The 20,803-nt window shown below is 45.9% G+C and overlaps 1 protein-coding gene across 6 annotated transcripts; it reads right to left on the bottom strand.

Moving 5' to 3' along the window:
* Positions 1 to 5,448: 5,448 nt before the first annotated feature.
* Positions 5,449 to 19,262, bottom strand: LOC309336611 (zinc finger protein 446-like). Of its 6 annotated transcripts, none has more exons than XM_081852637.1 (7): positions 19,245 to 19,262; positions 13,964 to 14,951; positions 12,804 to 12,900; positions 11,993 to 12,138; positions 10,972 to 11,098; positions 9,633 to 9,842; positions 5,449 to 6,772 (listed from the first exon to the last, which is right to left on the bottom strand). In XM_081852637.1, exons 2-7 carry the CDS (start codon positions 14,708 to 14,710, stop codon positions 5,841 to 5,843), a joined length of 2,259 nt encoding a protein of 752 aa, XP_081708763.1. In that variant the 5' UTR covers positions 14,711 to 14,951; positions 19,245 to 19,262; the 3' UTR covers positions 5,449 to 5,840. The 6 variants fall into 6 exon arrangements, with proteins under 6 accessions (XP_081708763.1, XP_081708761.1, XP_081708762.1 ...); XM_081852635.1 differs by lacking the exon at positions 19,245 to 19,262 and adding an exon at positions 17,352 to 17,442; XM_081852636.1 differs by lacking the exon at positions 19,245 to 19,262 and adding an exon at positions 17,242 to 17,288.
* Positions 19,263 to 20,803: the final 1,541 nt, after the last annotated feature.

The raw sequence follows: 20,803 nt of genomic DNA, 5'->3' as shown, positions 1-20,803 counted from the left end.
TCAGTGTTCCATTTCAACAGCAGATTATACATTCTCGACAATATCTTAGCATTGGGTTCTAGCAGTTCTGTTTCCAACTTTGATTTTTCCACCTGGAAACCCTTTTTCCTATCCAAATTGTAGGCCTCTCTTACTTGGAAATAGTGTAACCAGTCTCGCACCTTATCTTTAAGTTTCTCATAACTCTGCAATTTCAATTTGTCTCCCTCCTGCTCCAAAATTTCCCAATATTTAGGCCAATTAGATTCCATATTAAGCTTTTTCAAGGCCTTTGCTTCCATAGGTGAGAGCCACCTTGGTGTTTTGTTTTCCAAAAAATCTTTATATTTCATCCAGACATTAAACAGTGCTTTCCTGACAATATGGTTTTTAAATGACTTGTATACTTCAGCCTTACCGTACCACAGGTATGCATGCCACCCAAAAGCATTATCATATCCTTCCAAATCTAAAATGTCCGTATTTTCAAGAAGTAGCCAATCCTTCAACCAGCAGAAAGCTGCTGCTTCATAATATAACTTAAGGTCTGGCAGGGCAAACCCCCCTTTACATCAGTAAGAATTTTATATTTTATTCTGGGCTTTTTGCCCTGCCAGAAAAATCTAGAAATTTCTTTTTGCCACTTCTCGAAACAGTCCATTTTGTCAATGATTTGTAACGTCTGAAACAAAAATAACATTCTTGGCAATACATTCATTTTAATAACTGCAATTCTACCCAGTAAGGAAAGCTTCAGATTTGTCCAAATTTCAAGGTCTTTTTTCACTTCTAACCAACACTTCTCATAGTTGTCTTTAAATAAATTTACATTCTTCGAAGTCAAGTTCACCCCTAGGTATTTTACTTTTTTCACCAGTGTTAAGCCTGTTTCTTCCTGAAACCTTTCCTTCTCTATCGGTGTTAAATTTTTCTCTAAAACCATAGTTTTAGATTTGTTCAGTTTAAAACCTGCCACCTGACCAAATTCTTGTATTATTTCCAAAGCTCTTTTAGAACTAGGGATTGGCTCCTGTAGTGTCAATACTAGGTCATCTGCGAAAGCTTTGAGTTTATAGTGTTTAACCCCGACCTGTATACCCTGAATCTCTTGGTCCCTTCTTTTTTTAAAAAAAAAAAATAATTTTTATTGGGTTTTTACATTTTATAACAACAAACACACACACAAAGACAAAAACACACAAATACAATTTCATACCCTAATTTTCTTTACCCACTTTCATTGACTTCCCCCCACCCCCTCCTCTTACATCCCAGTTCCAATAATTAATTCAGCAAGTTCTTACCTAACGTCTTAAACATATTCATATTGCTTTTATAAATTTAATTCTTTTTGTTTATCTATATTCAACTTATCCAATTCTCTTATAATCATTAATTTCTTTTTTTTTAAGGTCGATCTAACTTCCCTTCCACAAATTTTCCCTTTATTATATTAATTATAGGTCACATTGACCAAATAAAACAAATCATAACATTTTATAATTCTATTCTCTCTCCCCCCCCCCCGCCCCGGTTTCTGTCCCTTCCCAAACAAATGTCCAAAAAACAAACAAAAAAAAGTTCTTAGCCCGGATTCCTCACGTCCGAGGCGTCTGATTCTCTGTCAGCCCCTCTCTGCCAAGTATATTGGTAGTCCTCTTTGTTGGTCCTAAGACCCCGAAGGAGTTCAGTCAGAGTCACATCATATTTTCTTTCATCCAGAATGTTAAAAAGTGTTTGCTGCGAAGGATCATCTACTTTTCCATACTCAAGAGGAAAGTCCCAATCATGTTGCTTTATTCTTTTTAGTTTTAATATTCCAAGTACTCCAGGGACTTCCCTCTTCTTCTTTCTCATCTTTCGCAGGTTTGTAATCCGAAGGTCTTCTTGCTCATACTCTAACAGTGTAGATTCCTGGTTGATATTTTCCACTTGTAGTGTCTGCACTCCTTCTTTCTTCTCTGCCAATTCCAAAAGCATCTCTTCCTGCTCAGCTGCAGAGTTTTTGTCATACGTCTCCTTTGTGCATTCAGCAGAGTTGTTTGTTTCAGAATTCAAGGTCATAAATACTTTGCTCAGAGCCATACTCTGCTCTTGCAGGATTCCCACGAGAAAGAACATTTTTTCTATCTCCGCCAGTAATTTTCCCTCTGCAGCCATTGTAATGTCACTAATTCCCCCTAGGGGGCTTTCAGTTATTTAGTAGTCCTTTTCCAATAGTCTGTTACTTTGTTATAATCACTACTTTGTTTCCAATCGCCTCAGTTCAAATGTATCACCTTTAATTCAGAGAGTTGTTAAATAACAAAATTCTTTACTTTGTCCGCCCGTTTGACAGCTTCTTTGACAGCTGTCAAACTCCTTTCACTTCTTCCTCCGGCATCCAAACAGGACACTCCCGGGTTTTGGGGTGGGTTACACACAAAGTTCCAAAGTTCCTCCCTTTCTCTCCAGCACGAAATCTTCTTTTATCAAATTTGTGAAAAACTTTTAAATCATCAAAACAGTATTCATTCCGCCTTAATTCTCCGTTCCTTGCTTTAAATCGTCTATAAGTAGAGGGGGTGCGGACTTCCCTTTAACACATCCCCCGATCGTGCCGAATTCAAAGGATAAAAAATTTTTTAAAGTCCAAATTCCACTACTCACGGGTCCTTTGTTATCCAGTCCAAATTTTGGGAAGAAAGTCAGCGCTCTCCGGCCATGGCTTGCGGCTTCGCTCTACTGAAGTAGCGGTCTACTCTCAGCACCACACTACTCTCCGTACCCTCTCCGTAGCCTTTAAAAAGGCTCTTCGTGGGTCGGGGAGGGTGCTTAAGGTGCCCACCGAGTCACCAGGTCCGCAGGCTTCCGCGCCTGCGGTTTCTAAGGGTCCCCGTGTCGCCGGCACGGCAAGACCCGTCTTCAGCAGAGCCGATTCCCTCTGGAGCTCGGAGGGAATCCGCCATTAGCCGTTCGCGCTAACCCGGAAGTCTCTCTCTTGGTCCCTTCTAATCATATTCAGCAAGACCTCCAGAACTGAAATAAAGAGCAAAGGGGAAATTGGGCAGCCTTGTCATGTCCCTTTCTCTATCTTGACTTCTTCTGTAACTACATTGTTCACTATTAATTTTGCCTTTTGTTCTGAATAAATCGCACCTATACCATTTCCAAACCTTTCTCCAACCCCCATCCCTTGCAAGTTTTTCCTCATAAAACTCCAAGAAATATTGTCAAAGGCTTTCTCCGCATCAATGAATATCAAAACAGCTTTTGTATTAATATTAACTTGTAGCTTTTCCAAAATGTCAATTAAGTTTCTCGTATTATTTGACAAATGCCAGTTCTTCCTAATGTTTAGGTGGAATCTTCTTTCTTGTAGTTTGGATCCATTGCTCCGTGTCCGCTTCTCTGGAGCAGCAGAAAACAACATTTCTCCCTCCTCTATGTGACATCCTTTTATATATATGAACATGGCTATCATATCACCCCTTAACCTCCTCTTCTCCAGGCTAAACGTACCCAGCTCCTTCAAGCGTTTCTCATAAGGCTTGGTTTCCAGACCCTTGATCATCTTGGTTTCCCTCCTCTGCACACGTTCCAGCTTGCCAACATCCTTCTTAAACTGTGGTACCCAGAACTGGACATAGTACTCCAGAACAGAGTGGGACAATGACTTCTGATCTGAACACTGTATCTCTGTTGATGCAGCTCAGAATAGCATTAGCTTTTTTCGCTGCTGCGTCACAGTTGACTCATGTTAAGCTTGTGGTCCAACAAGACCCCTAGATTCTTTTCACATGTACTGCTAGTAAGCCAGGTGTCGCCTTGCTTATATTTGTGCCCAGTTCAACTTAGTCAGAAAGCCCAAAAGGACAACTCTCCCTTATATTTTGGAATGTCAAGACTTCTCATTGATTAAAAAAAAAAGTATTGCCATCTTTTTAAAGATATAGCTGTTGGCTTCTTAAACACTCTGCCATTTTATGCAAGAGACACTTCCTGTCATGGCCACCCCAGCACTCCTCTCTAGAAAGGAAAAAGGAACAAGGGCACCATCTATGCAGGGCCGTGAGGGCCACCTCAAGAAAATTAAATGAAGGGGCTGCCCCGCCCCCCCAGTTCTGTGGCGGCCGCATGCATGCCATGAAGTGAACTGATGCACGCTTGGGAACAAACAAGTCCCCCACGTTCAACTGGTCCAGCCTCCAGAAAAATGTAAGACAATATGCCCCTGCCTCCATTTCAGAACTGGAGTCTTATTTTTCTGTAATCTCACAGTGAGCCGTTACAGAACGACAGTGCTACACTCAGAGGTTATTAATTAATTAATTTTTATTCATTTTCAAAACCTTAACGAATGCAACAAAATGTAACTTGGGAGTGTTTCCCTCCAAGAAAATAGGAGGCTTGTCAAAGGAGAAATAAAGGTCACAAAAGTGCAAACCAGAACAAGTCAAAATGGTTTTAACGCAGTAAACAACTCCATGCCTTTGAGGTGGCCTTCTCGTAAGATCTTCTCGAGGCATCTATAGGATGAATGGGTGTCAAATATGCACAGGAGGATAATGGATCCAAGAATTTTTGGACCACAATGTTCCCCTACTGTTCATTTGAGCACACTATCCCTAAACCAGCGTGCCATGGCACCCTGGGATGCCTTGAATGATGCTTAGGGGTGCCATGGGCAACACTGGCCTCTGTCCCTCTTTCCTTCCCTCCCTCCTCGGATGCCCTCTCATGTCTCTGCTTCCCAGGCCCCTGTGGGGCAGCGTGAGGAGGCACCTCTCCTTGGGGCTGAGCAGCTGCCCGGAGGACTCCCAAGGAGAGGGGAGAGAGAAGGCCAAGTCTCCCCATCACCTGTAGGGCAGCTGAGGGGGGGGGCGGCGGACACAAGTCCCCCACTGCCATTTTGGGCAGCGCAGAGCCTGCAGGTGCCCAAGCCACTATGTCACTCCCAGGAGAGTTGCGGGGCTCAGGCGCACTGCGGGTCCCGCAGTTAAGTGCTGGCCCTGCAGTGTGGCGGCCAGTGCGCGCGCACCCCCCCTCAGTGAGCAGAATTAAGCATTCAATGGCAAACCTTCCGAGGCCATAAGCTTTCTGTTCACCTGTGACACAATGTCTGGCTTTAAGAGGATGTGCATAAGCTGGTTAAAGTGAAGCCATGACCGTGGGCTGATGACAGAGGGAGGATCCTTGACCCATGCTGTGGGGCCTACAGTGTCGGCAGAGCTCTTATTGCCTCCCTGCTGCTAGATGTTCTGCTTTCAACAGCAGCTGCAGGTATTCCTGCAGTGGGATATTACATGTTCTCAGTCCTGCTAAGCATTTTCTTTCCCTCTGGATTCTCTGATGTGCAACAAGCCAATGTTTTTTTTTTAATTGACACCATTACTCCCCTTGTAAACTACCGTTGTTTTTTGTTTTTTTTCTGGTCTATGACCGTAATAAATTAATTTCAAATTAATTTCAATTTCAATGTGAAAATCGGTGTGTTTTAAGTAGGCAGAGAAAAATAAAATGAAGTCGGGATGAAATGCCTCAATGGAGAGGGTATTCCATAAGGACTAGAACAGTGTGTTCCTAACCATGTCTGTCTTGCTGAATTCAATGGGGTTTATGTCCAGGATAAAGTGGGGTGAGGATTGCAGCCCAAATTCTGTGATTATAGCCACAACTACAGTATTCTGCTTATGCATGCTTCCTCACCACTGCATTTTCGTGGGTAAGCTTTTAGTTTCAGCATGCATTATGTATATTGATGGGCAGGGTATAAATAACAAAATTGTTGATATTATTATATGTTTATGAATAACTGGTGCCTTGTGACTAACACATTTGAGACTTGGAGTCTAACTGAAAGTGGACATGGTTGTTCTTTACTACGGGCTTTCAGAGAGCTTTTTGAGCTCAATCCCATTTTGAGGCCTAATGCTGGCTACTTCCAATGGGAATATGGCCACTGGTACAGGTATGGCAGGGGCCTGCACAGCGAACATGCTGCCCTGATTTGAACTCTCCCCACCCTCAGAGGACGCAGGCCTCGGGAGCGTCCTGTGAGTTCTCTGGTGTCTTTTCAACGTATCTCTCTGGGAAAAGCCCTTCCCACATTCGGGGCATTGGAACAGTTCTCTAGTATGGATGCTCTGGTGCCTAACTAAGTGCGTTCTCTGCCGGAAGCTTCTCCCACACTGAGAACATCCGTATGGTTTCTCTCCCGTATGGATTCTATGATGTCTTGCTAACTCTGCTCTGAAGGTGAAGTTTTTCCCGCACACAGAACACTCATGGGGTTTCCTTCCTGAATTATTGTTCCGATGTCTATGTCTGAAGCGTTTCTCATCTTTGGGGCATTCGTGGGAGCTCTCTTCTGGGCGGCTGTCCTGGTGTCCAACGAATTCCTCTCTCCCACATAAATTTTCCCCACATGCAGGCAAGGCATTTTGTTTCTGCCCGCTAAGTATTCCTTGTAGTTTCTCAAGGCAACATACCGACTGGCTGTCTCTCGCTGATGTGGGGCACTCAAAAGGGTTCTCTGACTTATATTTTCTCCCGCAGGGCTTTCCACTGTCTGTGGCCACTGCTGAGGTTTCGCTAACAGAGACTGCAATTACTCCTGAGAGGCATTGTGTGTCTCTCTTCACCGGCTGCTTCTCCCGTTGCCCTTTGGAATTATTTTTCTCCTCAGGAATTCCAGGTGTCACAGCCGAAATATCCCGACGGAATTCTCCCACCAACTCCCTGTGCATTTCCTTCGGCAAATTCTCTCCCAACTGGGATTTCTCCATCTTCATCCAGCACCTGTCTTGTTCACCTGAAGAGAAAGAGAGAGGAATTTTGTCCAGGACCTGGTCACCTCTTTTCTAGACTCTTGCAACCTCCTCCCTCCTGGCTTTCTCTGTCCTGCCAGATCTCCCTTTCTAGGCAATTCTGAATCTTCTCTGCTACACTCAGCTTTTTCTCTCAACTTCTAGCCACGCATCACCACTCTCTCCACAAGTGAGGTTCTCCTCTTCACTCAGTTCTGCTTCTGGGAGAGGTGCCTTTTGTGACATATCTAAATTAAGATGTTAAAGCCAAGTGCGCCTATTCAGGTCCGCTCGCACTAAATCAGTTTCAACTTGTTGCAGAGGAAAGTCATCTTCCACACTGTAAATGAGACCGTCCCCAACCATTCTGTCAGCCATTATCTCTCATCATGGCTTTAAAGGTAAAGGGACCCCTGACCATTAAGTCCAGTTGCGGACGACTCTGGGGTTGCACACTCATCTCGCTCTATAGGCTGAGGGAGCCAGCATTTGTCTGCAGACAGCTTCTGGGTCATGTGGCCAGCATGACTAAGCCGCTTCTGGTGAAGCAGAGCAGTGCACAAAAATGCCATTTACCTTCCCGCTAGAGTGGTACCTATTTATCTACTTGCACTTGGCGTGCTTTCAAATCACGGGGATTCGAACCGTGACCTTCTGATCGGCAGGCCCTAGGCTCTGTGGTTTAACCCACAGCGCCACCCGTGTCCCCATCATGGCTTTATGAAGGGGCAAAAACATAAATTCCAGGAGTTTTGCTTTCTGAGGGAAACATGATACCTCTGGTTCCTCAGTAGGTTTCAGCACCCTCAGAAAAAGCAATTCCTGGGGTACATTGGGGGTAAATGAGGAAAGCAACAATGTATTATAGTTTGTTCTAAAGGCTGGTATCAAAAGCCTGTAATTTTAATTAAGTCCACAATGCCAGGTAGCAGACTTTTTAAGGATTGCAGTCTAAACCTGTCTACTTCTTCCTAGTAGCTAAAGTACTTTGTGAATAAATGGTTATGTCCATAGGGGCCAGCAACAGCAGTTTCACTGGCTAAATCAGCTGTGGGGGACATTTGACCCTCCAGATGTTGCTGAACTCCAACTCCCAACATCCCAGGCTATGTTCAGCAACATCTGGAGGGTCAAAGATTCCCCACACTTGGACTAACCCCCACTCCCAAGTGTTCCGTCTAACAGAGTAGTAACTCTCTCAAATATGGCTATTTTGGCCTTTTAAAAATACAAAACCAGTTTCAACTAATCACAAAGAAGATATATTTGGGGCACTGAAGACCCTGATCACCTGCCCCCCTTCCATACTATCACCCATGTCTCCATATTATGGCTTCCCTGTTGAAGTGAGAAGGGGACAACTCAGAATCAGACTCTGGGAATTGTACATCAAGAGGTCAGTACAGATCTCTGGGCTGCCAAAAGACCCACCCCAAACTCCAGTTCCCAATGCTCCTTGAGGAAAAGCAATGGCAAGTAGAATGGTTTAATCCCAAGCAGTTTGACACATGAGATATTCCACTAACTATGCCCAGTATGCAGTTTTTAAGACTGCAGCCACTAAAGGTAAAGGGACCCCTGACTATTAGGTCCAGTAGTGGCCAACTCTGGGGTTGCGGCGCTCATCTCGCTTTATTGGCTGAGGGAGCCAGTGTACAGCTTCCGATCATGTGGCCAGCATGACAAAGCCACTTCTGGTGAACCAGAGCAGCTCACGGAAATGCCGTTTACCTTCCCGCCGGAGCGGTACCTATTTATCTACTTGCACTTTGACGTGCTTTCCAACTGCTAGGTTGGCAGAAGCAGGGACCGAGCAACGGGAGCTCACCCCGTTGCGGGGATTCGAATCGCCAACCTTCTGATCGGCAAGCCCTTGGCTCTGTGGTTTAACCCACAGCGCCACCTGCGTCCCATACTGCAGCCACTATTGACAAGATAAAAAATGGTTTCTGGAACTTCCTTCACCAGGAGAGCATGCCGCTGAGGAGCTGTGGGCAAAAATAGTTGATAGTGGCCACCCACTTGCTATCGAGAGTATTGAGAAAGTGGAATCTGTGGTGATAGGATCTGATGGTAGACAATATTAAAAGTGCTCTGGTGCTTAACCAATCTTTTCTGGCTTTTCCTGCCCTTGTTGGCATTTGTAAGGTCTCTTGTGGGTGCTCTGATGAACTTGAAACCGTTACTCTCTGCTATGGGTCTTCTGATGGCCCATCAGGTGCTGACGCCGCCTGAAGCTTTTATCGCACTCGGGACATTTGTACGGTTTCTCTCCGGTATGGATTCTCTGATGAATCTTCAAGTCCCCCCTCTGACCGAAACATTTCCTGCAGTGAGAACATTTGTACGGTTTCTCTCTAGTGTGGACCCTCCGGTGTCTGCACAGGTTTTCTCCCCGGCTGAAGCTTTTCCCGCACTCAAGGCATCTGTAGGGTTTCTCTCCAGTATGAATCCTCTGGTGCCTTGTTAAACCTGCTCTGGAAGTGAAGCTTTTCCTACATGTGGAACATTCATGCTTCTTCCTTCCTGAAGGAACATCCTGATGATTCTGCAGCCTGCATCTGAAACTTTGACCACCCTCAAGACTTTCCTTGGGTTCCTCTTCTGTGCAAATATTCTGGTGGCCAACCAAAGAGTTTCTTCCACACTCGGCAGGTGCATGTTGTTTCCCTCCTGTAAGCATCCCCTGAGGTTTACAGAAGCAACGCTTTGTCTGGCTTTCTTTGCCCCACAGAGGACGTTCGCTGCGGTCCTCTCCAGGGTGACTCACAACAAGCCCTGACTTGTTGTTGTGTTTCCTCCTGTACCCAGAAAATGGAAGCTTCTCCCCCTCTATGGGCCCTGAGGAGGTCAGGATAACAACACCTGGAATAACTTCTGTGTGCTCACTGCGTTCTCCCTCTCTCTCCACTGGCTTCTTCTGTCGCCCTTTCCCCTCACATGGCTGCTCGTGAGTTTCAGACGTCAGAGGAAAATCCCACTGAGGTACTTCTGCGCATGCTCTGTGTATGTCCTCTGGCAAAGTCTCTCCCCGCTGAGATGTTTCGCTCTTGATCCAGCATCTCTTTTGTTCACCTGTAGAGACAGAGAGAGGGGTTTTGTCCATGCTCTGGTCTTTTCTAGAAGCCTGCAACCTCCTTCCTCTCCTCACCGTTCACCCTTCCGCATAATCGAAGTATATCTGCTAAGCTCAAGCTTTATCTCTCTCTCTCTCCCTACCTCCAGCCAGATATCAACTCCTTTCCTTACATCCCAGGCTTAACCCAGGTTGGTTTGCGGCCGCTCTAAATAAAGGGAATAAATATGGCTATTTTGTTCTATTTGTACAGAAACTGCTTCAGCTAATCCTGCACAGAAGGAATTTGGGGCACTGAATGCTATCGGGCATGTCTCACACGATGGCTCCTGTTTTGAAGGGGCAAAAGGGACATCTCACACTCAAGTCCCGGGGATCGTGCTATCTGAAGCAAACCAAGGCCTCTGGTTTCCCAAGAGTTTTCAACACCCTCAGAAAAAGCATTTCTCAGTCATTCAAGGAAAGACCTACATTGGCTCCCAGTAGGTTTCTGAGCACAATTCAAAGTGTTGGTGTTGCCCTTTAAAGAGTATACCTGAAGGAGCGTTTCCACCCCCATCGTTCTGCCCGGACGCTGAGGTCCAGAGCTGAGGGCCTTCTGGCGGTTCCCTCATTGCGAGAAGCAAAGCTACAGGGAACCAGGCAGAGGGTCTTCTCGGTAGTGGCGCCCGCCCTCCCATTAGATGTCAAAGAGATAAACAACTACCTGACATTTAGAAGACATCTGAAGGCAGCCCTGTTCAGGGAAGTTTTTAATGTGTGACATTTTAATGTATTTTTAATCTTTGTTAGAAGCCACCCAGAGTGGCTGGAGAAACCCAGCCAGATGGGTGGGGTAAAAATAAATTATTATTATTATTATTATTATTATTATTATTATTATTATTATTATTATTATTATCATCATCATCATCATCATCCAGCCTCTGCTAAAAAAAGCTCCAAAGAAGAAGAGTCCACCACCTCCCAAGAGAGACTGTTCCACTGTCAAACAGCTCTTACTGTTATTCCTAATGTTTTTGTATTTATGACTTGTACTGCAGTACACAGAATTGGGGAAAAGGCTCTTTCTTCCTCTTTCAAATTCCAAAAACAGCAAGTTGTTTACTGGACTTGAGCGACCCTTACCAAAAGACAGGACATTTCCATTGTCCTCTGGCAGGACTTGCCAGAACATAGTCTGTTGGCCTGGCTGTGTTGGAGTTCTTTCAAACATGTGCACAGGCACGCCTGTCTCCTTGGAATTTGGCAGTCCCTGGAAACATAAAATGCCCCAACACCGCCATCAGATGCTGTTGCATAAGAAACAATGCAAATGCACAAATGATGCTAATGTTCTTTCCCCCAGAAACAAACAAACAAACCCCAGACCCGTTAAATAAGAGTTTCAGCTCTCAATCCAGTTGTAAAGGTAAAGGTAAAGGGACTCCTGACCATTAGGTCCAGTCGTGGCCGACTCTGGGGTTGCGGCGCTCATCTCGCTTTATTGGCCGAGGGAGCCGGCGTACAGCTTCCGGGTCATGTGGCCAGCATGACTAAGCCACTTCTGGCGAACCAGACCAGTGCACGGAAACACCGTTTACCTTCCTGCCGGAGCGGTACCTATTTATCTACTTGCACTTTGATGTGCTTTTGAACTGCTAGGTTGGCAGGAGCAGGGACCGAGCAACGGGAGCTCACCCCATCGCGGGGATTCAAACCACTGACCTTCTGATCGGTAAGTCCTAGGCTCTGTGGTTTAACCCACAGCACCACCCGCATCTCGATCAATCCAGTTGTAAAAATACAAAATTAAACACTGAGGAAAAGCTACACTCTGCACTGTGACTTAGAACACAGAAAGGGATGATGAATACATACTGGGAACATAAATAGCCATAGTCACCTATGGAGAACAAACACCATCTGCAGGTGGACAAGGCAAGGTAGTGTCAAAAACTGGGAGTTTCTTCTTTGCTTCTTAAAATGAAACCAGCATGCTATAAACAACTAACAACAGCCAGGTTACTATTTTTTTGTGGACAGTTTGCTCAGTTGCTGTTGGTTCTTTAACTGGGCTCTAAAATTAGCTCTACAGTACTAGGGCAGAAATACCCTGAGGCAGAATAAGAGGAAAAGCAGCAAATTGGGGTAAAAGCGAGACTTTTACCTCCTCTACTTGCACACTGAGACCCCGGCCCCGGGAAGCATTGCTGTGGTCTCCAAAGCTCACCTCGCTCAGGACAACTTCAGCCATCTCCCGTCCTTCAGGAGGAAGCAACAAACCGGAATTACTTGAGTTTTTGATGTCGCCACCTGCAAAGGATGGAAAGGACAATTTCAGAAGTGAAACCTGGCCACCCCTTCCCTTGGAGGTTTTTAGGCAGAGGTTGGATGGCCACCCGTCATGGATGTTTTAGTTGAGATTCCTGCATTGCACGGGGTTGGACTAGATGACCCCTGGGTCCCTTCCAACTATACAACTCTATAACTGGATGCCAACAGTTCACATCATGCCTAACTAGAGCATCCTACAGAGGATGTGTCCTCCAAATTCTAGTACTAGATCAAGTCACAATCAAAGGAAAATTGACTAGAAAATCTAGAAAACCTGGGGCAGACTTGAATATGCAGTTAATTGGTACTTTGTGGTTGCTTCGCCTGAGCATACAACAAATTATTTTGGCGAGATGCTAGTTTTGGCACCTCTGAAGCAACCTTGCGCTGTTGTGTAGAATAGGGAAATTCAACGGGCGCAGTGTTTCATCACCCCGTGTGACAAATCTCACCAGTCAAAATCTCATCACTAGACAGCTTAAAGGCACAAGAGACTTCCGTTACACCTAGTTGTCCAAATTATACCACTCATACAAAAGGTGCAAAACTCTTAGGTCCCCATCTCTTCCTTGGAGTAACCCCTGACTTACTTCTGAGCAGACATGGTTAGGACTGCGATGTTAGTCGCTCTGGTGAATCCTTACCTAGCAAACTGATCTCCCCATCTCTGTCTTTGGAGATCCGTCCTTGAGCAACGTCCAATGGCACCTCCTCTGCATCCATGGAATCCACGCACGGATCCTGCAATGGTTCTTGAATCAGTGAGGGTGGTCATACTCGGAACAGAGCGAACTCTGTGGGGTTTACTTGGATTTACAGCCCAAACCAACACTTTTTAAAATTACAAAACAATGGTTCAGGAACTGTACCAACGGTTCAGGACCTGCCTTCGGACAGGAATGATCAAATTACTTTAATAGTGGCTGAATTTTTGAGTGCTGTCCATGTAGAAAGACTGGGCCATTATAAAGAGATTTAGTGGTTCTTAACTGATTGGTGATGTGGTAGTGTTGTATTGTATTATTTCTGAAAATTGATTTTCTCTGGAGTTAAAGATCCGACTAGGAAAACCTTGTTATGTTGAGCTCTCATTTTATACAAATTGTAAACAGTGTCTGTTTGATAATGTGTGGTTTGCTATGCCTAATAAAGGATATTATTATTATTATTATTATTATTATTATTATTATTATTATTATTATTACAGTGGTGCCTCGCAAGACGAAAAGAATCCGTTCCGCCAGTCTCTTTGTCTAGCGGTTTTTTCGTCTTGCGAAGCAAGCCCATTGACGGCTTAGCGGATTAGCGCTATTAGTGGTTTAGTGGCTTTTAGCGGCTTATCGGCTTATCGGCTTAGCGGATAAGCGGCTTAGAAAAAGGGGGGGGGGAAGGAAAAAACCCCCGCAGGAACTCGCAAGACATTTTCGTCTTGCGAAGCAAGCACATAGGAAATTTGTTTTGCAAAGCGCCTCCGAAACGGAAAACTCTTTCGTCTAGCGAGTTTTCCGTCTTGCGAGTTTTCCGTCTTGCGAGTTTTCCGTCTTGCGAGGCACCACTGTAGTATTATTATTATTATTATTATTATTATTATTATTATTATTATTATTATCACCGCAATTACAAAACAAAAATGCTGTTCTTTTTTCCCCTCTGCCTGTCTTGGCAAAACCCCACAGGAATGTTCCCCAAATTTCCTGGCTGAAGTTGTGAAAGGTTAACGCACTTTTTCAGAGGGGATACATGTAAACACTTTGCACATGCCTAAGACACATTCTGTGTCCAGTTAAATGCATTATTCTCCCACCTGCCACTCTGCAGCCTCGGCGAAGTCTTGCTGGCTGGCCATCAGGAACTCCTCTGCCAGGGCCACCGCCTGCGAACATGACTCCGGTCCTCCTGCTCGGATCCAGCTCTGCAGCTCTGGCGGGAGGCTGGCCAGGAACTGCTCCAGGACCAGCAGCTCCAGGATCTGCTCCTTGCTGCGTCTCTCTGGCTTCAGCCACCGGTGGCAGAGATCCTGCAGCTGCAGGTGGATCCTCCGGGGGTCTTCCACCTGCTGGCAGCAGAACTGACGGAAGCGTTGGCGCTCGGCCTCCATCCTCAGGGCGACCCCTCGCAAGATGGCCGCCTTCACCTTCCCATAATCCTCTCTGTCTCCGGCCTCCAGGCTCCGGAAGGCCTCATCTGCTTCCCCGCTCAGCGCAGGCAGGAGCCGGGCCGCCCACTCTCCCCTGGGCCAGCGGCAGGCTTTGGCCACTTGCTCAAAGGAGGCCAGGAAGGCCTTGGCGTCTTCCCAGGGGGCAGACTCGGGCGTCTCTGGGGGGCTCCCCCCTTCTGGGTGAAGGGGCTGCAGGGTCTTCAGGAACTGCTGCCACTGGGCTTCCCATCGCTCTTGCCTTCCCTTGCCAGGTCCCCCTTTGCCGTCTTCAGACGCTCCACATCCTGACTGCTTGGTCGTATATTCAGAATAAACTGCTCTGATAGGCTTTGTTGCTCCTTCTGACCCCCCTTTAGGTTCAGTGCCTGCATATTTTTGCTCTATCATCTTCATGCCAACTCTTGAGCTAAAAAGCTAGCGATTTTGGCTAGTTGGTTCTGGGGGGAAGGAAGATCCTTACCAGTTCTTGATATTGATGGAAACAGAGAGATGGTTAGTCCAAGGAGATCTCAGAGAAAAAGGTTCAGGTCTGATGAAATTTGCTTGGTGGCGATAGAGCTGCAATTGGCCTTTGACCCCAGTAGTCTGAAGACCCTGGGGTCTTCCTGAGTTGAAAGGGGCGTTTCTGCCTGAGCTAAAGAATCACACAAACACACACACAATGGAGTCAAGGAAAACAAAAGCCAAAAAGTGGTTAGCAATCAGGGTGGTGGGGCACATTCAGTGTTAGAAACTGAGATATGAAAGCTAGGAGCTAAATGGCAGCTTAAACCTAGGTTATGGGCGCAACAAGGGAATGTCTAGACATTTCTTTTTAATAACAAGAATACAAAGCTGAAAATGAATGAACTGCAGCAAAATATTATGTTCATTTTTCACCTTGTCCAGTCCTTGCCCTGTCGTCGTCTCCACCGTAAATGTCTCTTCAGGGAGTAGATGGAAGTGACGAGGCAGAAAAATGTCCTCCTTTCCTTCCACTCTGCAGTTTTAATCTGAAATCCTAGGCACAGTACTGCGCCCAGAGCTCAGAAACTGCTCACACTAATGAAATTCTGTGTTGTATAATGCACCTAGAACTATGGGAGTTTGGAGCACGGGGCACATTCTCTAGTAAAAGTGGACTATCAACCCCAATATCAATAGAGAATCATAGACCAATGGTCAGGGATGATGGGAACTGTGGTCCAAAAACAGCTGGAGGCCCAGTTTTGGGAAACGCTGCCTTAAGGGAAGTGGTTGGCCACTGTGAGAACAGGATGCTGGATTGCACGGGTTGCTGGCCTGATCCTGCAAGCTCTTCTTAAGTTCTTCTTTAATGTGAGTATTAACAGCCAGTGTGGCTAACGCACTAGATCTATGAGGAAGGTTATGCCCACTTTTCAGACCAAAATGAAGACTAGCATCTTAAGCAGGCTTTTAATGTATTTGGGGGATTTCATCGACATATTGCAATTTGAGGCGGCTGAGGAACAACCCTGCTATGTAATGCAGCAATATTATTCCCACATCTGGTTGGGTTTCCCTAGCCACCCTGGGCAGCTCACAGCAAATATCAGAACATCAAACATTAAAAACGTCCCAATACATGGCTGCCTTCAGATGTCTTCTAATAGTCAGATACAGTGGTACCTTGGTTGTTGAACGGAATCCGTGCCGGAAGTCCATTCGACTTCTGAAAATGTTCGACAACCAAGGTGCAGCTTCCGATTGGCTGCAGGAGCTTCCTGCACTCAGTCAGAAGCAGAGTTGGACATTTGGGTTCCAAAAAATGTTCACAAACCGGAACGCTCACTTCCGGGTTTGCAGCATTCGGAAGCCAAAACATTCGAGCCACAAGGCGTTTGAGATCCAAGGTACGACTGTAGTTATTTATTTCTTTAACATCTGATGGAAGGGCATTCCACAGGGAGGGCGCCACTACCGAGAAGGCCCTCTGTCCGGTTCCCTAGAACTTCAATTCTTGTAGTGAGGGAACCGCCAGAAGACCCTCAGAGGAGGACCTCAGTGTCCAGGCTGAACAATAGGGGTAGAGATGCTCCTTCAGGTATGCTGGGCCAAAGCCATTTAGGTCAGCACCAACACTTCAAATTGTGTTTAGAAATGTACTGGGAACCAATGTAGGCCTTTCAGGACCAGTGTTATATGGTCCCAGCCGCCACTCCCAGTCACCAGTCTAGCTGTCGCATTCTGGATTAGTTGTAGTTTCCGGGTCACCTTCAAAGGTAGACCCACGTAGAGTGCATTGCATTTTGAGAGGAGCAGCAGCAGCAGAGAACAATTTGCAGGAACACGATAATAAAAATCTGTCTTTAATATCCCACCATTGCTTATTGGGGGGGGGGGGCTAATCTGAACAACAGCAACTTTAAATTATAAGCTTCTCCCATAATCTCGGGTCAAGGGCAGGCTGAGAGTAACTGGCAACAACATGGGGGACCTGTGTTCAAATCCCTCCACTCGGCCAGGAAGCTCACCAATCACTGCCTGCGCTCAACCTAATCTGTGTTTTTATATGGTAAACCGCCCTGTGATCCTCGGATGGAGGGAGGCATACTAATAATACTAATAATGACCTACCTCTTGGGGTTGTTGTGGGGGCCAAACGAGGAGGTGGGGGGGGGGGAACGTGCGCGCCACCTTGAGCTTCTGGGAGAGAAGAAGTGGGGCGGGACTGCAGCAAAGAAACCCTGCGACCTATTTGTTATTATTGCTTCCCATACTACATACGCGGAGAACTGAGGCGGGGCGACTTAAAGCGGGGCAGCCGGCGGCTACGTGGCACGTGGGGCTTCTGCGATTAACCGCGGGGCTTCGCAGGCGCACCTTTGCACAATCCCGGAAGCGGCAAGAAGACACGTGTTTGTTTGTGTGTGTGTGCGTGCGCGTGTGAGACAGAGAGAGAGCGCGCGTCTGTTGCAACTTACTTCTCCAAACAATCCGCTTTGCTGCTGCAGTTGCGCCTATGACGCTTCCCCAGACCCCCAAATCTTCCTTTCCCGCTGCCAGCCCCTCTTTTCCTCCACCCCACCCCTACCTAAAATGCTCCCTTCGCCTCTTCTTCCTCCTCCTCGGTGTTTTAATGGCGGAGCTGCAGAGGCAGAAAGACGCTCCTCCGACCGCCCCCTGTTGAAGGACTGGGTGGCTACAGGAGAAAATTTGCTTTAAAAAACGAAAAAACAGACGGATGTCCCTATGCATATTTGCTTCTTCCCTGCATCTAAATATGCACATTTGCTTATTCGTTGCATTGCTGCAATTTATACTGTAAAGCGCCCTGTTCTCCTCGGGTGAAGGGCGTCGTTAGGGATTTAAAAACAACGACAACAAAAATAAGAATTTCCCAGCTTTTTCAGGAGCTCAAGGTGGCGCTCTTGGGCCTCTTACCCCGGCTTCGTTTAATCCCCAATAACAACCCTGTGAGGCAGGTTAGTAGTTGGCCCAATGCCACCCAATGAGCTTCATGGTTGCGTTGGGATTTGAACCCGGGTCTCCCAGGTCTGACCACTGTACCACCTTGGACTAGGAGGCAAGTATTGTTGAATCCAGGGTTGTAGTGAGTGAACCTGAGCAGCATCTGGCAGTCCAGGAGTAAAGACACATTAACCTTTAGAGGACCTAAGCACTGAAAATATTGGTGGGGGGGGGGTTGGACTAGATGCCCCTTGGGGATCCCTACTATGATAGAACGTCCCCCCCTCCCCAGCTCAGGTGGGGATTCATTCACTCATTCATAATTTTATTTGTATGCCGCCTTTCTTCGTTAAAACTATGCTCAAGACGGCTTGCAATACGGAAAAAAACGTACGTAATTATAAACGTAACAGAAAAAGTCATAACAATTTCCACAAAAATCCAAAAATATGTCAAACATAAAGGTACAAAAAAAAATATTATCAATAGAATATTATCAACAGAAACAACAACTCTCAACAAAACCTCAGAAAGTAATAAAAAGAGAACAGGACCGAATGGTCACAACACCAGACCCCATAAACACAGCAACATGTCAGGCCTACAACTTCGCAAAGTCTGAGGCTATGTGCTTCAACATGCCCCCTCACACCCAATATCATAATGCAAACTTCACAGAAATGCATGCACATTTCTGTGTGCATACACATTTCGTTTGCATGCACACGAAAGCTCATACCTAGAACTAACTCAGTTGGTCTTTAAGGTGCTACTGGAAAGAAAAATTTTTTTATTTTGTTTTGACCATGGCAGACCAACACGGCTACCTATCTGTAACTTCACAGAAATGCAGAAATGTAAATCAGGCAAAGTTCAGAACTCAGGTTTCTGTAGACAAGCCTATCACTCAGATTTTAACAATGCAAGCTAATTGTTTTCCTGGGCTTGCCAGAGCATCTTATTGAAATGCTGAATAGACAGGTACTGAATTAATTGACTAAGGATGGGTCCCATTGCTACTAAAGATGTTTATGTATTAGCAGAGCTTGAGACATTTGCAAATGTAAAGACTGCTGGCTGTGAAGGATTGATTTTAGCAAGAACTTCCTTCTGAATGTTTGGAAGGGGCTCTTCAACTGGAGACTCAATTGGTCTTGCTTTTGCTCTATGAACGGTCTGATACACTCAAAGATGCTTGTGGTTTTGTGGGCTGGCGGCCGGCTGGGAAATTGCGTTTCTGTGTCGCCATTTCCTCATGAAAATCAATACAATACATTTTTTTAAAAAGGAAAGCTTGGGGTGAACAAAAGGCTAACGGGGAGACGTAAAGGAACTGGCAGTGTTACAGGTTCCACGTAATACTTGTTTGGCATTTGTAAGAAATCAATCTTTTAGAGCTGCAGAAACCATGCAGGGGCCTTCACTATACTCTTTTCGGCTCCTGCTAACACATTTAGGCCTTAAACGGCTCAGGACCACAATACCTCAAGGACTGCCCTTTTCCATATGAACCTACCTGAAGCCTGCAATCATCATCTGAGGCCCTCCTTCATGTAAGCTCTGGAGGGTGTCAATACAAGAATGGGTCTTTTCTGCGATGGCTCCCCATTTGTGGAATGTTCTCCCCAGGGAGGTTCAGCTGGCACCTTCATTATACGCCTTTAGACGCCAGGTAAAAACATTCTTCTTTAACCAGGCCTTTGGCTGATTGACATCCAATGCCCTTTTAAAATGGGGGGGGGGGAAGAGGTGTTAATTGGGTTGTTTTCGTTTTGTAATTTTATGTTGCAAATGTCCTGAGACTTGTGGGTATAGGGCGGTAAGGTAAAGGTAAAGGGACCCCTGACCATTAGGTCCAGTTGTGACCGCCTCTGGGGTTGCGGCACTCATCTCGCTTTATTGGCCGAGGGAGCCGGCATACAGCTTCCAGGTCATGTGGCCAGCATGACTACGCCGTTTCTGGCGAACCAGAGCAGCGCACGGAAACGCTATGGGGGAAGCAAGACTTTCTTGAGAGAGTTAATGCTGTGAGCCCTTCCATCATGGGCTCAGGTTGTCTATATGTGTAAATAAACCATCTATCCTAAAGACCCCAGTCTCTGCTGTGTCTTATCTGGAGGTTTGAGGCTAGAAAGGCCACTGTACAAAATTTACATTAATTGCTCCACCCAGTTTTACCTCTGGCCCCGCCCACAGCCAGCATCTCCTAAGGTCTTTTTATTTAGGGCAGGTGCATAACTTTCACTTCAAATATATTAAATTATTTTCACATGTATGACTTCTTTTAGCTAGGCCCCGTAAGCACTGAGTACTTAAAGCAGTATTATACCACTTTAAGCAGTCATGGCTTCCTCCAAAGGAACCTGGGAGCTATAGTTCGTTAAGGATGCTGAGAGTTGCTAGGATACCCCTATTGCCCTCATGAAGCTATGATTCACAAGAGTTCCTTGGGACAAGGGATTCTTAAACCAGTCTGGGAACTGTAGCACTATGAGGGAAATAGGGGCCTCCTAAAAACTCTCAGCGCCCAGACTACAGTTCCCGTAATCCTTTGGGTGAAGCTGTGACTGTCTGAAGTGACATGATACAGCTTAAATGTATGTATGTGGCAGATGGAACCTCTGTCTCTCATTGTCACTCTTCTGCATTGTTATAACTATTATAATCATTTAATGCAAGCGAGTAACAACCAGAGACGAAGGCCCCGTCTGCAGCATACATGTAAAGCACTCTAATAATAATAATTTATACCCGCCCAACTGGCTGGGTTTCCCCAGCCGCTCTGGGTGGCTCCCAACAGAATATTTAAAACATGATAAAACGTCAAACATTAAAAACTTCCCTAAACAGCGCTCCCTTCAAATGTCTTCTAAAAGTCAGATAGTTGTTTATTTCCTTGACATCTGATGGGAGGGCGTTCCACAGGGCAGGCGCCACTACCGAGAAGGCCCTCTGCCTGGTTTCTTATGCCACTTTAAGCTGTCATGGCTTCCCACGTGAGTTTTAATCCTTAATGTTCATAGCACTGAGGCAAGCAAGAGACTCAGCCACCATTAAAGGAGACAGTAGACACCC

The sequence above is a fragment of the Podarcis erhardii genome (genome assembly GCF_964252035.2).
Source record: "Podarcis erhardii genome assembly, chromosome: 2".
Taxonomy (NCBI): domain Eukaryota; kingdom Metazoa; phylum Chordata; class Lepidosauria; order Squamata; family Lacertidae; genus Podarcis; species Podarcis erhardii.
The sequence above is the reverse complement of the archived record's forward strand: the minus strand, read 5'-3'. Positions and strand labels throughout refer to the sequence as shown.

Excerpts from the sequence above, each read along its gene's own strand:
- LOC309336611 (XM_081852637.1), bottom strand. The coding sequence starts at position 14,710 with ATGAAGATGATAGAGCAAAAATATGCAGGCACTGAACCTAAAGGGGGG. Across the intron at positions 12,139-12,803 it reads TGGGGAGATCAGTTTGCTAG|GTGGCGACATCAAAAACTCA; the intron begins GTAAGGATTCAC and ends CATCCTTTGCAG. Across the intron at positions 6,773-9,632 it reads GCACACAGAAGTTATTCCAG|GTGAACAAGACAGGTGCTGG; the intron begins GTGTTGTTATCC and ends CTTTCTCTTCAG.